Source organism: Onychomys torridus, chromosome X, assembly GCF_903995425.1.
Source record: "Onychomys torridus chromosome X, mOncTor1.1, whole genome shotgun sequence".
In the NCBI taxonomy this organism is placed as follows: domain Eukaryota; kingdom Metazoa; phylum Chordata; class Mammalia; order Rodentia; family Cricetidae; genus Onychomys; species Onychomys torridus.
The window spans coordinates 54,931,730-54,948,905 of NC_050466.1; the positions used below are offsets into that span (position 1 = coordinate 54,931,730).

The window sequence follows — 17,176 nt, forward strand, 5'->3', positions numbered from 1 at the left end:
AAGACAGTTAACAATTTCATTGGTCCCCGATGTGTTTACCTTCTAGCAGAGTTACTGCTCCCTATTGAAAGTGAAGTGCTCTGTGTTTATTTCCTTTCTTATTAATCCTTCTCATGACTGTCAAAACCATGTTCAATCATTTGTGTTGCTATTGTGATTAAGAGGGCATACCCTGAAGGTTGGTGGCTTGTTGGAGTGCTTGCTCTGTGAATTTCTGTCTCTGGGCATCAGTTTTCATGGCTACAAAATGAGCATACAGAGTTGTTTGGCAAGTTCGGTGAGGTGTTGTTTGAGTGCTCTTGGAGCAGAGCCCTGGATGGAGAGAGCTCAGTACCAGCCAGCTCCACAGTTCACAGAAACAAAGGGAGAAGTCAAGCTAGGCTTGACTTAAGCAAGGCTAGCCTGAGTCAAGGTACTGAGGCAGTCCACATGAAGAATCTGGCAAGATCAGGAGGCTCTTCTGATTTGTGTCAATTTTAAGTTTTACCAGGTAGATAAATAGACACTTAATCTAAGTAACCTCGTGTTATTTAAAGTGGCTAAAGGAATATCCTTTTAATAATACGTAGACATAAGGAGATACTTGGTTAACTTAATATGCAAGTCCCACACAGGCAAGCATGATTAAGCTGAATTTCCTAATCTAAAACGTAACAATGTAAACATAAACCAGCTTCATAAATAGAAATGAAGTAAAACCTAGGAGAGAGCAACCAAGAATACTGCCATGAAGCTGGGAAGGACTAGGAAAATAATGAGGGAAATTCAAATTCTTTCATATCTTTGCAGTTTTTTCTTAAAATCCCTGCTACAAAAGTGAACTAGAATAGTAGATGATATATTGTGTATATGGGTCATGTAAGAAATAAATGATTGCTGGCACATATCACCTAGAAGATCCAGTGGCCTTTGCTCCTTGCAGAAGGATTAGTGAATGATGCTGTTTATAGACTTTCAGATAAAATCTAACATGTAATCATTTTATAATTTGATTTTATCTGTTTTTTAAGATTTATTTATTATGTATACAGTGTTCTGTCTGCATGTGTCCCTGCAGGCCAGAAGAGGGCACCAGATCTCATTACAGATGGTTGTGAGCCACCATGTGAGTGCTGGGAATTGAACTCAGGACCTTTGGGAGAGCAAGCAGTGCTCTTAACCTCTGAGCCATCTCTCCAGCTGATTTTATCTGTTTTTAAAGTGTAGCATGAAATTATTTAAGCAAAGTAGTATATGAGGGCATTATTTGAGATTTTGCTGCCTTGCCCATTTCTCTTTCTAGTGTTCTCAAACTTCTGCAGATCAGAATTCCTTGGAAGACTTGTTAGAATGCAAGTGCCTGGGCTCCTACCCAGGGTCCTTCATCTTGTAGACATGGGACAGCTAGACATTTACCTTTGTAACATCCTCCCAATAGACTGATGCTATTGGTCCAGGCACCATGTGGACCTCATTTTTCCCTGGCATTTTTGGGCTTCCACCTACTACCAAATTTGCAACTGTGTTTCCAATTGTTGCATATTCCCATGGTTGTGGACCAAAGTTACAAGTAGGAGATGTGAAAGCAAAGGTTAAATAGAAATATCAATTTCCCATTTTACTTAATCACCATTCCTTCCCTCCCCAAAGTCCCTCTTGTTCTTAGTTCTGATTGGTGCTTCATTTTACTGAGTTCTATTTTAATAATAAAACCTTTTCCTTGGAAAGTTCATTTCCCATGACTTGTAGGTGATCACAGTGAGCCAGGGTTACAGTGGGATGAAGGCAGTGCTCCAGGCAGATTGAGGAAGCCCTTGTACTCTGTGCTGCTGGGGTGAAGGCAGTGTTCCACACTGATTGAGAAAGCCCTTGTATTCTGATGCTTTTCTGTGAATTGATGGTGGCCACTCCCTTGAGTAGGTGAGATGTTTGCTCTTGGCTCTGAGTTGTCTCTGATACATGACCTTTGCTCACCATCTTATTTTGCCAGGTAGCTATAACTAAAGGCTACAGATGGAGCAGCTTAAACAACGGACATTTATCCTCACAGTTCTGAAGGCCAAAAATACAAAGCTAAGAGTTTTGTTCCCTCTTCTCCCTCCTTCCCTCTTCCCCCTCCCTTTCTGTCTTGTGCTCACTTGTTCACTTACATTCCCTCTCTCCCTCCCCTCTCTAGTGCTTGATTGCTCACTTGCGCTCCTTCCCTTCACCCCCTCACTCATTTGCTCACTCTGATTACCTCCCTCCCTTCCTTCCTTCCTCCCTCCCTCCCTCTTTTCTCTCCCCTTACACACCCTCACTCCTCTCACTTGGTGTACGTCAATTACCCTTTTTATTAGGACACCAGTTGTAGTGGAGTGAAGGCTCTTCCAAATGGCCTCATCCTCACTTGATCATCTGCAAAGACTCTATTTCCAAGTGAGTTTCCATTTGTAGGACCTAGGGTGTTAATACAAGACCATCTTAGGGGAGGACAACACAATCCAGTCTACAATACTTTGACAAAATTTACTCCTGACATCTAAGCACTGCCACTTTGAATGCTCCAGTGTGTTAGTTTGAATACTTGGTTCGGCCATGATATTGTGAACCACTGCTGCTCCTTGGCAAGCTTTACCCTTCTGCCTAGCTAGGTGTGCCCCTGGTCACCCCAACTTCTGTATCTATACAAACAGGATAACCAGCTCACATGTAACGGAGATGGAATTTTTAAAGTGGGAGGTAACAGAAAGTAAGATCCACAAGGCACCTGGAAGGTAAAAACTTAATGTCTCGCCTGCCCTTGGGTATTACACTGAATTGAGGTTAAGGAGGCACTGGAAACAGACTCCAGGTTTCCTTTCCACAAGAAAAAAAAAACTTTCTAAGTCCACTCTTAATTGATTTACCCTCTAACAGAATAGATTAATCTCCTTTGTGTGGAAACACAGCAGCTTTACCCCCACCCCTAATGGGAATGTCTGAAGGTTCCGAAGACCATTTCACTGATTATCCCACAGCCAGAGAAAGTTCACTCCCCAACTGTATAGAAACCGACACCATAGCACCTGGTTGCAAAAAGGAAGAGCTTTGGACTAAGGCTATAGCTCAGTTGGGAGTGTGTTTGTTTAAATAAGGATGAAGCCCTAGGTTCTGTGTCTAGCACTGCATAAACTTGGCATGGTGTTACAAGCCTGTAATCCCTTCACTTGGGAGGTGAGAGCAGAAAGATCAATTAAGGTCATCCTTAGGTACATATCAAGGTTCAGATCAGCCTGGAATATCCTAGCCCCTGTGACAGAGATAAAAATGGAGAGGGAAGTTCACTTCAGTGAAAACTAACTGACAGAGACATGATCAAATTGGTCACATTTGGTTGATAGCAAGGGAACTGAAGTGGCCAGTTAAGTTGTTGATTGTATCTATGTGGCACTTAAGGATGATTCTGATCTGTTTCATAATTGTTCACACTCTTATTCCCATTACAGATCCCTGAGGGCCCTGTTCTAGTTTCTCGGTCTACTCATGAAATACTTTGGTTTCCCAAGACTCTTAAGGTCATCATTTTAGGTCAAGTCCTGGTATTCTGTGCCTATCCCCTAAAAAATAGCTCGAGTGGTTTTTAGGAGTAGGGGAGCTATCATTTTATGGCTCAGTTTCAACACTGCACTTTGGTCTCTGAACTAGGTGAATGCCTTATTCTGTTCATGCATCGTGGATGGGGGAACCTCATACCACAGACATTGAGTTTTGCCAGTTCTAGAGGCTGTCAGTAGGAGATCAAGGTGAGTATGATTCAGTGGCTGGTAATGGCCTTCTGTTTCATGGGTGACGGTTCTTATGATTCTCAAATATAGAAGGAGCAAAGGAAAACTGGGCTGTTCTCTGTCATTATGACCTAACCACCTCTCAAAAGTTCTATAACCCCTGATGAAATAACTCCCTAGTGCAATAGTGGCATGAATATGGGAATAACCAGGCACATTCTGATTGGAGTTAAGGCCATCTTCATAAAATAGAGCCCACATCTGATACTATTAAAGGGACCAAGAACCTGTGGCTGGCTAAGTGGTAAGTTCTAGGGCAGTGGTTCTCAACCTTCCTAATGCTGTGACCCTTTAATTTAGTTCCTCAGGTTGTGGTGAACCCCAACCATAAAATTACTTTTGTTGCTACTTTATAACTAATTTTGCTACTGTTATGAATGAATCATAATGTAAATATATGTCTTTTCTGATAGTCTTAGGTGAACCCTATGAAAGAGCCATTTGTGACCCCACAAGGGTTGTAACCCACATGTTAAGAACTGCTACTCTGGGAGCAAACCCAATATTATAATTCTGTTAAATGGACATAGTATTAACATGACTCCTAACGATTTGTTGATATACCCATAGATGAAAACATCTCTTACCCCCATCAGAGAAGCTTTTCAGTGCAGTAGATTGCAATTAACAGAGACCTTCAACTGGTCAGTGTGCTGAGTGAAGGGACCATGAAGTGCTCAGCCCTAAATGGGACATCCATATCATATCCCTTTCCACAAGGATCTTCTCAAAAGGGGGAACAGAAAACACCAACAGTGGTGAATAAAATCAAGACAAGTTTTTCTCAGATACCACAGGGAAGCTGAACACAGGAACTCGCAATGATTATGACAGCATACACAAAACTTGATTGAGCTCCAGCCAGACAAAATCCCAGCACAGAGTGGGGAAGGTGGGCAGGGATCCCACCCTTAGCTGGGGGGTATCAGTGCTTGATGGCTGTTAGAAGAGAGAGAGCCCTGGTAGACTGACCACACACAAGATCAGTCCTCAATCCCAAGACTAGCTGGCAACAAACAAGACTTGATGGGGAAATAAAAACAGAAAAGGAAGTAATCTCAAAGGTGGGCAGAAATAAAGTATGGAGAGGCTGCTTATGGGAGAATTGGGCAAAGGTAAATATTATCAAAATACATTGTATGAAATTCTTGAAGAATCAATAAGAATATTGTTTAAAGCTGCCACTGCCACCAGCACAACTGTGCCAAAGCTGCGAGGAGACCTGCCACCACCACCACCCGCCCCCCCAACACCACCCTCCCTCACCCCCCCCACCCCCCGCGCGCGCATGCCTCGCTAGTCCCCCCCTCTTTCCCCGCTCCGAGTCCTTGGATTTGTACGGACAATCTGTTAAAACATGGTGGATTACTATGAAGTTCTGGGCATGCAGAGACATGCTTCACCTGAGGACATTAAAAAGGCATATCGGAAATAGGCACTTAAATGGCATCCAGACAAAAATCCTGAAAATAAAGAAGCAGAGCGGAAATTCAAACAAGTAGCTGAGGCATATGAGGTGTTATCGGATGCAAAAAAGAGGGACATCTACGATAAATGTGGCAAAGAAGGATTAAATGGTGGAGGAGGAGGAGGTGGAAGCCATTTTGACAGTCCTTTTGAGTTTGGCTTCACATTCCTTAGTCCAGATGTCTTTGGGGAATTTTTTGGTGGAAGGGACCCATTTGATGACTTTTTTTGGGAACCGAAGGGGTCCCCGAGGAAGCAGAAACCAAGGTGCAGTCTCGTTTTTCTCTGCCTTCAGTGGATTTCCTCCGTTTGGAGGTGGATTTCCTGCTTTTGATACAGGATTCACTGGGTTGGGCTCACTAGGGCATGGGGGTATCACTTCATTCTCTTCCGCATCTTCATTCTCTTCCGCATCATTTGGTGGAGGCAGAATGGACGACTTCAAATCAATATCAACTTATACTAAGATAGTTAATGGCAAAAATTTACTACAAAGAGAATTGTGGAGAATGGCCAAGAAGGAGTAGAAGTTGAAGAAGATGGACAGTTAAAGTCCTTGACTATAAATGGCGTGCCTGATGAGAATGCCCTTGCAGAAGAATACCAATAGAGAGGCCAACACACGCCAGTTCTGGCCTCTGGCCCAGCCCCAGCATCAGTTCGGGAGCCCCCGGCCCCCGGCCCCAGCTCCAGCTCCAGCCTAGACTCCGGCCCCTTCTGCAGCACCCTCCCACAGAAGCCTGTCCCAACGACGGTCAAACTTGTGTCTAAAAGCAACCAGGAAGATGAAGAGCAGGACCGGCAGCGGGTTTCTGGCAACTAGGACGCCCCCATGACCTCAGCAGGGCTCAAGGAAGGTGGCAAGAGGAAGAAGCAGAAGCAAAAAGGGGACTCGAAGAAGAAGTCGACCAAAGGGAACCACTAGGCTGGACTTGGCAGCAGCCGCTTTTGTGTGTGTGGTGTACACGCACACAGCAGCAGCATCCTTTCCGTGCTGTTCAGGGCCACTTCGCTTAGCAGGATTATGGATGTGTGCCCATGGATTTGGAGGTGACAATCCCGGGTGGCCTGTATAGTATAAGCTTGTGACACAGCCTCAGCCTTGTAACTTTGCTTTTACCCAACACTAAATCTGTAGCCTTTTCCTCTTATTTATTTGTTTGTTTGTTTGTTTGTTTATTATTTATATATTTATTTATTATTTATTTATCTATCTATCTAGTTATTGGTTTTTCGAGACAGGGTTTCTCTGTGTAGCTTTGCACCTTTCCTGGATCTCGCTCTGTAGCCCAGGCTGGCCTCGAAATCACAAAGATCCACCTGCCTCTTGTAAGCATCTGCCTTGTTCTTATCAGTCCAAGCCCTGCTCCAAGCACTGAAGTATTTGTAGCTGTAGGAATCCAGTAGGGTTCAGTAGGGAGCTGGATATGTGTTCATGACAGACTGTCTCCTGGCGTTGGTACAATGTGCAGTGGAACTTACAGGTAATGTGAGCTGCACCTTGAGCCATGGGTGTTAGGGTGCTTTGGATTCAGTACTCTGGCAACAAGAAGCCATCATGAGCCACTTCAGATGTAGAGTCTTTCCTTATATTTATTGTTCAATTCTTAATCTCCTCCAGATGTCAGAATTGCAAATATAATTTCATTTTTGGAAAATCTCATCTTTTCTTCTTGGAGAAATGTTTGTCCTTTAGTCAAAAGGTTTTGCCTATCAATGCCATTTCTAGCTTTCTAGGTCAATGCCACTGGCTACTCACACACACACAGGGCACACACAGGTATATGCAGAACAATCAGCTGTCAAGCAAGAAGCTTGACGTCAGTTCTTCCTATTGTAAGTACTGGCCCCTTCACAAGCATCATCCTGTCAAATCTATGCCATTCTGCCACCTAACCTGCCCTTTGCACTGAGCACCAAGTAGTTCTGATGCCGCTACTGGCATCACTTCTGGGCTGCACATGCCTCTTGGGGATGTGTTCCTTCCTCTTGGCCACGGGGATCTGTTACTCAAACTTTGTCTTCTTGGAAGGGAGGGCATTATGAAAAGCGTTGGTGGGCTTGAGATGCCAGCAGTTGGGTCCAGCATTGTAGAAAGTGGGGGGGATTGTGAATTATGGGCACTGCCATAGCTAGGAGTCTGGGACAGTGTTTGCTTGGTTTTGATGGGAGGGGGTGTGGGCATGGAGTGTGGATTAGTGTGTTGTGGAAATGTGACCCACAAGGCAGAGTGTATTTTAGTGCTACCAACATAAATAAAATGTAAACATCACTGAGTCTAGCTCTCTTGTGGTCATTCCTTGCCTGTAAGTTAAACTATTACTATGAAGAATAAAAGCAGGTCTTGTATGTTTTTTTTTTAAATATTGTTTAAAAATCCTTAGAGGTTATGAGATTTTGAACAGATACAAACCACAGGCTGTAGTGTGGTGATATGTTTGTAATCTAGGAAATAAAGATTGTCTGAAGATCAGAGGGCAGATCCAGCCACAGAGTTAGCCATAGTGTGGCACACACCTTTAATCCTAGCACTCAGGAGGCAGAGGCAGAGATCTGTCTGGATCTCTGTGAGTTCAAGGCCACACTGGGCTACATGGGATTAATCCAGTCTAAAAGAGAAATAGCCAGGCAGTAGTGGCACACACCTTTACTTGCAGCACTTGGGATCTCTTGCCTTTAATCTCAGCACTAGGAAGGTTGAAACTGGAAGTGATATGGCTGGGCAGAGAAAGGAATATAAGGTGGGAGGAGACAGGAACTTGGCTCGCTCTTTCAGGCTGAGGAGTTGGTGAGGTAAGAGGTGGTGGCTGTGGCTTGCTCTGCTTCTTTGATCTTTCAACTTTCACCCTGATATCTGGCTCTGGTTTTTTGTTTGTTTGTTTGTTTGTTTTTGTTTTTACTAAGACCAATTAGGATTCATGCAACACTGTAGCAGCAAGAAAATCACACATTAAAATTAATAGAGAAACTGGAACTCCAAAGTAAGTAGGCAAAAATATGGCAAGGCTAGAAACAGGAAGGATGAAGACTGGAAGGATGGCTTTTGTATATTAGAAGTAGTACGTGCACCCTGGGATGGAATAGAGTATTTTTTAGCTTGGCTTTCAGATGGGAAAGTGTCCTGAGGAAGAGGCAGGAGCTTGGGCTCCCACTCTTTCCTCAGTACTGGCCTGTGAAACAGTCCCAGGTCAACGCCTTTTTGCCTCCCTGGCTCCAGGGTTGTTTATATGCCAAAATGGCTGCTGTTCTGAAATTGGGTCCTTCTCTTTATCAACAGAGGATGTGACAACTTGGAGAGTCCATTGAAAAGTCTTCAGTGGAAGTTAGGGCTTGTTGAAAAGAATTAACATTTCAAGACAGCGGTATGAGAGCATCCAAATAAGTTAATTGGAAGACTGCAAAGCCACAGAGGACACCCTGATTGCAGACATAACGTCCCTTATTTTTGACCATTTCTCCCAGATATTTGTTCCACTTCCAGGAACACTCTTCATTGCAGAGGTGTTTTACTTTGGAATGCAGGCAACATTTTATCGTGGATGAATTCACCAATTCGTTGTTTTTGGTTTTGGTTTTCGTTTTGGTTTTGGTTTTTCAAGATAGGGTTTCTCTGTGTAGCTTTGCACCTTTCCTGGAACTCGTTTTGGAGACCAGGCTGGCCTTGAACTCACAGAGCTCCGCCTGCCTCTGCCTTCTGAGTGCTGGGATTAAAGGCATGCGCCACCACTGCCCAGCTAATTCATTGTTTGTTTGTTTGTTTGTTTGTTTGTTTTTCAGCAATTGATGGTTTGCCTACCACTGGGTTATATTTTGGGTTTGTGTGACTTACCAACATCTGCTTTTAGAACAGTATTGTTCATAAGAGTGACTTTGACTTGATTGAGATATCCTTAAAGGTGTATCTAGACTTCCTTTATATCTTTCAAACCCAGGAGCCTGGGACTGGAACTGGTGACCAATAAGCCCCAGTAAATATAGATTGCCTATATATCACTAAATGAAGCCATCAACCAATCATTTGATCCACTGAAGTGATCACAGTGCCATCATACTTTGAAGTAAAAGAAAATCTGAAGATGTTGCTTGCTTATCAGCAAGTCATTCTGTCTGTTACAGGCAACTATGTTCTTGGGGAGTCTATCCCCTCCTTATAGGTCCCCAGTGACAAAGTGCAGTTCCACAGAAGGCCAGACTATTAGGTGAACCAAAGAGTTTACTGGGCCTACAGGGCATGGCTGAGGGGTTATTAATAGGGTATATGTGGCCCCCTCAAGCAACTGTACCACCAGAAAGTCTCATTTCAGTGTTCATAACTTCCCCATAGCTGTGCAGATGTAGTTACCCACTTAGCCATCTCACAATCCTTTAGTATTTCAATCAGGAACAGAGTGGCATCATGGGTTGCTTCTCCACTGTTCCATACAACAGAGATACGGTGCCAAGAGTCTTTTTTTTTCTTTTTCCGGAGCTGAGAACTGAACCCAGGGCCTTGCACTTGCTAGGCAAGCGCTCTACCACTGAGCTAAATCTCCAACCACCAAGAGTCTTTGTCCAGCAGTGATGTTTAAAAGATAGCGTCCCCAATGTTTATCAATCCCTTCTCAAACCTTTTTTTTTTTTAAATAGAAACTGCACCTGTGTCTGCATTTTCAAGGAGCTGATGGCCTTCTGTGGTTTCCCATTGCACATAACAAGTTACTTGATTAAAAGCAACATGCCTATGTTCAGAATGTGTTAATCAAACATATCCCAAATAGGTGTCATATCTCTCTGCCCAGTCTAAAAGGTACAAAACCCACAAAGCCACCATCCTGAGGTAAGTAGCCTTCAGATAAAGCTACAGACAGTAATGCCAATGGGTAGTAATGCTTATCAAGGTGGCTGAATCCTATGCAAAGAGCCAGAAGGAACTTCTATTGCTATATTTGTATAAAGAGAAATTTTAAGCTAATTCTGTTCAAAAAATGATGTGCAATTGAATAGGACAGGTGAGGAAGACCAGTTGGGGTCTATGGAACAGAAATGTGACATTGTGTACTGTCTATAGAAATGGGGAGTTTCCTGCACATAACTAGAATAGGGGTTTCTACATTTCAAAGAGGTGAGAATCTTCAGCTAGATAGTGTGGAGGGTTGTTGTAGAATATTTGTACACTGTGTGAAAATGTATTGCTGTGATTAGTGTAACAAAAAGCTGAATGGCCAATAGTTAGGTAAGAAGAGGGACAGAGAGGACTCGGGGAAGAAAAAATGCGAAGGAAGCAGGATGAGCAGAGAGTAAAGGTAACGGAGCCATGTAAATGAATGCAGATTAAAATATATGGGTTAACTTAAGTTATAAAAACTAGTTAGAAACAAGCCTAAGCTAAGGCCAAGCTTTCATAATTAATAAAAAGTCTTCTTGTCATTATTTGGGAACTGGCTGGCAGGAAAGAAAAAGTCTTATTACAGAGGGCGCTGTTGTTGTGGAGTAGATTTTTGTCTATAAACCAGAGGAGAAGGCGAGTCCTCACTAGCAGGACTGCCTTTGTCAGAACTATAAATGGTGATAGTGGGGAGGTGAGAGGGTATGGAGATGCCAGGCTGGTACAGTTCTAAGAGGGAGGGGATAATAATCAGAGTAAAATGCTGGGCAGGGTGGCACACATCTTTAATCCTAGCACTCTAGAGGCAGAGACAGGCAGATTAGAGGCAGGCAGATATTTCTGTGAGTTCAAGGCCAGCAGGGTCTACAGAGTGAGTTCCACAACAGCCAGGGCTATTACACAGAGAAACTCTGTCTCGAAAAACAAACAAACAAATACAAAAGAATCAGCATAAGACATTGAGGCTGGATCTACAGGATGCATGAGAAGGAAAATAAGACTGGGCACTTTTGCTGTCAGCTTGTCTAGGTGAAAGACGTAAATGACATGAAGGGAACAGGAGTGTTTAACTGGAGTTAGAATAACCCAAGACAGTGGCTCTCAACCTATGGGTTGCGACCCATTGGGGGGGGGGGGCGGCAAATGACCCTTTCACAGGGGTCATATATCAGATATCCCTGCATATCAGGGATTTACATTATGATTCATAACAGCAGCAAAATGACAGGAAATAGCAATGAAAATAATTTTATGGTTGAGGGGGTCACAATAGCACGAGGAGCTGTATTAAAAAGTCAAAGCCTTAGGAAGGTTGAGAGCCACCGGTCTAGAATATGGTTAGGCACACCTCTGGGTATGTCTTTGAGGGCACTGCCAGGATTAACTGAAAGGAAAGACCTACCCTGAATGTGAGTACCACCAGATCATGAACTGGGAGACCCAGGTGAATAAAAGGAGGAAAAGGAGAAAGCTAGTAGGGTGCCAGCATTCCTGACACTGATGCCAAGGTGTGAGGAGTTCATCCACATACTCTTCAGATTACTCTCTACGCCATGGCCATGCCTTCCCACCATCATGGAGTGTTCCCACTGAAACCATAAACTCAAGTAAGTCTTTTCTCCCGTGAATTGTGTCTGTTGGGAATTTGGCTCAATGATGACCAATACACCAAGTGAGACTTCGAGTACACAGAAGGAAGAAGCTCCCTAGCCAAAGATGTGGGGTGATACAACGTGAAATTGGGGTTCAGGGTAGCAGTAGAGACACAGAGCTGGTCCTTCAGAACTGTTGAGGTGCTGTGGGACATGCATTGAGAATTTCAAGCAGGTCATTGAGAGCCAGGTGTGATATGAAGGCTAGAGATTAGGGTTTCCAGATTTAGCAAATATATGTCAGATAGACATGATTTTCTTTGTATTATAAGTATATTCCATATAAAACTTCAGGGGATGAACCATTATTTTAGTATAAGCATATCCCAGATTTACATGGGACATACTGAGGCTAATATGTGATCTGTTGTTAAGCCTTCAAATTGAGTAGACACTGTATCTTATTTGGTAATTGTACTTGAGAACTTGCCCTGGCCAGCGGGGTTTCAACAGGGGCGACCCACCTGTGGGAGAGAATGAAAGGGAAGGGGACACAAGAGACAGCAGCAAGACAGTATTCTGATCAAGCCACCAATCTTTATTTCTCTCCACATGGCTTACATAGCATAAGAGGGGAAGGGGCAGGAAGGAGGGAAAGGGAAAAGGGGCGTGTAGAACATGGAAGGGGTGCAAGACATGTGAGGCAGATCGTCACTGGCCAGGGGCAGTTTATTCTGTTGCTAGGCTACCTGACCCTGGAATTCCCTTTACCTTTGGTTGTCATGGCACCTGACTGTGGGATGTTCTCTTATCTTTGGAGGCCTCTGGTTACTGCTCTGGGAAGGGGCTTATGACTTGTTCTCTGGTCTAGCTAGTACTTTCCATGGTTCATGTTTGGTTCCTGACATCTTGGTCCCTAACAAGAACTACCATGGTCAAGTGTCTTATATCCTCAGTCCAACTGTCTCCATTGAGATAGGAAAGAGCAAGGGCTTGTGCTTGGGTTTGGGACCTTCTGTTGCTAAACATGAAACAGCTACAGCAAACTATGACGAGCTGGTCTCTGTAAACTAAAGGGCTATTAGCTGGCTTTAGCTAACTGAACATTGCAAGTTGACCGACCTTCTACCCCTTGGCAGATTGAGGGCTGTATTAGGTGGGGATCCTGAATGCCAGCTCAGAGTCTCTAGGCTGCCATCCTCAAGGAGAACTTTCCTTTGGTTTGTGGCTGTTGTTGTCTTTTTGTCCTGAAGAACACTTGCTGCTGTTTTACAATTCTGTCTGGTCAAGACATCCTGTTTTCATCTCTGTGTGACTGATTCTTCTGCAGACAAATCCTTTCTTCTTAGTTCAGTAAAATCTACCTCCTGCCGTTTGCTTCTCCGACAGCACAGGCCTCCACTTTGTTCTAGTATCTCTTTATATTCAATCCCAGCACTGTTTCCTTGCCAAGCAGATGTGTATTAAAATGTGCATAAGAAAAGACACGAGCTAGATTTATTTATAAATTTCCTCTATTTGCACCCCCTCTTTGGCATCAGATGGTTGTTTTTGCTATCAAACCCCACAACAAACATATGTTAATAGCTACTTAGAGGGATCAAGACAAATGTGTATTTGTCTATTTCTGTCATCACCATTCTGGCCCCTTTGCCAGAGACACAAAACCAAAGTGATTGAGTACTCATAGTCATGGAGGCATCTGTGGCCCATGGCAGCTTTCTTCTTGCCCTTTCCTCATGAGGAATGAGTGACTTGAACATCCTGGTCAAAGTGTTTTGTCCATGTTGACATTTGCTTTTCTCCTCAGGCATCATATCACATGTTATACAGTATGAAAAACGGTTTCAGTTTCTACACAGTTTTGGGGGCTCATATGTGTTTAAAAGATTGTATCTATGACGTGTATAATGGCGTGTGTGTTGGGATGCATACAAGTCACAGTGCATATAACAAGGTCAGAGGACCACTGGGGGTGTCAGTCCTTGTCACCCACCTTGTTGGAGACAGGGTCTCTCTTGTCATTCCCTCTTGCATTAGCTGGCCCATGGCCTTCCAGGGATTCTCCTGTTTGTACCTCTCATATCCTGTAGGAACACTGGATTAGAGACACCTGTGCTACTGTGTCCAGCTTTGATATGGGGTCTGGCACTTTACTTACTGAGCCATCTTGGGAAGCCTCATGTGTCTTTTTAAAGTGGCATATTTGCAATGAGATAAAGGCATCTGAGAAACAAACTCTTATCAAAGACGTGGACGATGTGGGCACAGAACATAAGTGGGCAAAGAAATAGGGGCATGAATAGTGAGCTGTCTTCTAACAATGTCAAATTTAGATCTAGTAACTGATGGATATACCTTCCATTCATATATATATATATATATATATATATATATATATATATATATATACATAATTTGATTCATTTGGTTTAAAATATTGAAGTATCAAAACTTTGACAGTATAAACATGGTGTGAGGGAGGTTTCTGGCAGGAGAACTTGTCAGGACGTGGTCAAACTCAAAGGATTGGGAGAAAGATGAGTGATTTAGAAAAGTCACTCGAGTACTACACTCAAATAGTATTTGCTGTGAGGTATATATTTTTGGTCTGAATGGGGTCTGGAAGGAATAACTGAGGTCTTCAGACACATCTTCTGTGTTCTGAGCCAATAGCAGAAGTGTTGAGCCCAGTGACTGAGCCCAAAGATCATCCAACTCATCCCCAAGCCACTGCAGTCCATATCTAAAACTAATCAGGCACCTGAGACCTATGGAGCAGACACAACTTTCAACAGCTGTGTTGAGTTACACCTGCCCAAGTGTCTGTCGGGTATGAAATCACTTTCAGTGAGAAGAAAACCAGACTTTAATTATAACAGATCATTGTATATTTCTACATCTTTCTATATCACTGATTGATGTCCCCAAGCTACCAGCTGTTTTGAAAACTAGATCTCTAACTGTATGCATGTATTTATGGAATTGTCAACATGTAATATACTTGAACTTGTGAGTAGTGAATTATCTATCTGGAATGGGTCGTGAGTTCCTTCATTAGATTTAAACGCTGGTAACGAATCTTTGCTTAAGTTTTTATTCATCATGGCACAAGATAGAATTTTAAGAAACACCACTGAAAAATTTCATTGCCAACATGAAAATTAAGAGTAGCACGTTATATATATATATATATATATATATATAACCCTCTTTGTATATAGTACACTGTCCCTTCTGATGTGAAAAAGTCAGAAAATACTGAAGCAAACTGCCACCTGCTGGTCAAAAGTGGTTTTGCAGTTGTAACACTTCAAATTGTTGAATTAAGGTAGTAGTAACACATACATTACAATACACATAAAATTACTGAAGACACGTTTCCTCAGCCTTTGGCAAATTTAAGCGCAAAGATGTAGCTGATTTTTGCTCCCCCCAGATAGGATTTACTTTACAAGGAATTGCTTATAATTGGGCTAATATTGATAACTGGGCAGAGGGGGAAATGGTGTTGTATAATTTGAATGTGTATTCATCTGGATTTTAAAACTTTTTATAGTTGGATTCCAGTTTGTCGTTTTGAAAAATACATAAAAGTTACACATTATAAATATATAAGTGTCCTATATAAAACTGAATATAACCTAGAGTGGGATGGACATGTTCTTAAGTATGGTTAGGCACCGCCTTTTTCTCCTCTGATTTGCTGAGTCCTTTCCAAACAGCTTCTAAAAATATATTTCACAACATATCAAATGTAATATTTCCTTTAAACGTGTTCACTATGAAAAAGCATTCAGTGACTATAACTTCTCTGTTTCTCAACACTGTATAAAAATATGGCTTCTCACATTCGGTTTTGTTTGGTTAGTATTTTTCTTAGGCATTGAAGGGAAGGCTGTCCCCGTGAAAAAGCGATGGCAAAAAGCACAGAAACCCGCTTGTGCATATTCTAGAACAGCTATAGAATTTTTTTGCTTAATATGTCTCATGGTGTAATATAAGTGCGGTGATTTTTTTAAAAAATTGTTCCGTCTTCTCTGTGAATATATCATATTGATTATCATACATAATCTGTTACAGCATATACAATAGTCAAAATTGAAGACACATAAATACAATTAAGCTATACCAAAGCAAGAGTTTGATCTTATATAGAGCCAATATGGGTAGTTTTGAGATTGGGTATTGTCATGTTTGGGATTTTTTTCCCTAAGGCTGGCTATGCAATAGAATCTTATCATAAACGGCAAGGGTAGGAGTGCCTCTCTAAGTGGACTGACTTTCTCTTGTGTTGATTTTTCAAAGTGTGGAAAAATGAAAATAAAAATAAAAATGAATAATTGTCCAATTGTCCATCAGCAAGTTTTCCGGGTCTGGGCCGGAAGAGGATGTTTTTGGGGGGAGGGTGGGCTCCAGCTTCTGGCGGGCGGGCTCATACCAGGGTTTCCGGGAGGGCGTCGGGGTTGTCAGTTGACAGGAGCTCCCAGATCTGCCACCGCTCTCGCTGCCAGTCGAGCCAGCTGGCCTCCCCCAAGTTCTGCTTGTCCTGCTCGCAGGCCGTGAGGGAGTAGGCGCTGCTCAGTTTTTTTGGCCTGGCTGGATGTTCTCCTGAGGCTTGCTGGCCTCCTTCTTCTGCAGCTGTTCCCGAACCTTCTTCATGCCTCTCGAGTCTCCACAGGGGAGGCTCCTGGGGCTGCTGGGCAGAGGCCATAGCAGGCTTCCCTGACCCCGGGTAAGGAGGTGGGGGGCGCCTGTCATCTCTGCCACTTTCCTGAGGTCTTTGGTACACAGGCTGGGCCTGGCTTTGCAGCCAGGCTTCTTCTACCTCACCCTTGGCCAGGTCTTCCGTACTGTTAAGGGACAAAAATGGCTCAGATCTGGCTGCAGGCCGCCTGGACCCCCTGCTGCCGCCCTGGATGTGGGGAGTGCTGCAGACACGCGACACAGGAAGGTGGACACTGCACTGTGCCACAGTGGTCGCCGTCTGAGTCCTCCGAATGAACTGAGTCCCACTGTCCAGCCCCGTGGGGCTCCCTTGACACCGAGGCCAATTCAGGGATAGGTTCCCTTGAGAAAGGGAACAGGGCCTCGGTCGCAGGGAGCTGCTTTCAAAAATGTCACCATAGGAACCTGGAACCAGAAAGGCAAGAACTAGGGTTAGTTTGGACAATTGCCTTGAGGCTTGGTGGCTTGGTCTTTTCTTTTCCACTGCTACCTGTATTGCTGAAAGTGTACAACACACATTCTCAGCTATTGCTACCTGAAAGGAAGTTCTCCCTAGCAAGACCAATGGCAGGTTCTTGTTGAGAGTGGTAGCGTTTTTGTGGCCACTCCATACATATTCCTATGAAAGGAGAGATATTTTTTGTCCCTTTCCCCCTCTCATTTCAGTGTTTTCTGAATAATGGTTAGAAAGCACTTAACCACGAGAATAGCAAGTAAGAACTGGGGAAAATCCATTTTTA

The 17,176-nt window shown here is 43.3% G+C and overlaps 1 protein-coding gene and 1 pseudogene across 3 annotated transcripts in view; one reads left to right on the top strand and one right to left on the bottom strand.

Annotated features, from left to right (window-relative positions):
- Nucleotides 1-5,142: 5,142 nt before the first annotated feature.
- LOC118574534 lies at nucleotides 5,143-6,177 on the top strand (annotated as a pseudogene).
- Nucleotides 6,178-14,755: 8,578 nt separating this feature from the next.
- Arhgap6 (Rho GTPase activating protein 6) overlaps nucleotides 14,756-17,176 on the bottom strand; it is a 254,670-nt gene continuing 252,249 nt past the window's right edge. For all 3 annotated transcript variants that reach the window (XM_036175165.1, XM_036175166.1, XM_036175167.1), the window contains exon 13: nucleotides 14,756-16,841. In XM_036175165.1, the coding sequence (XP_036031058.1) occupies nucleotides 16,144-16,841 (698 nt within the window). In that variant the 3' untranslated portion in view covers nucleotides 14,756-16,143. The remainder of the gene's footprint in view (nucleotides 16,842-17,176) is intronic.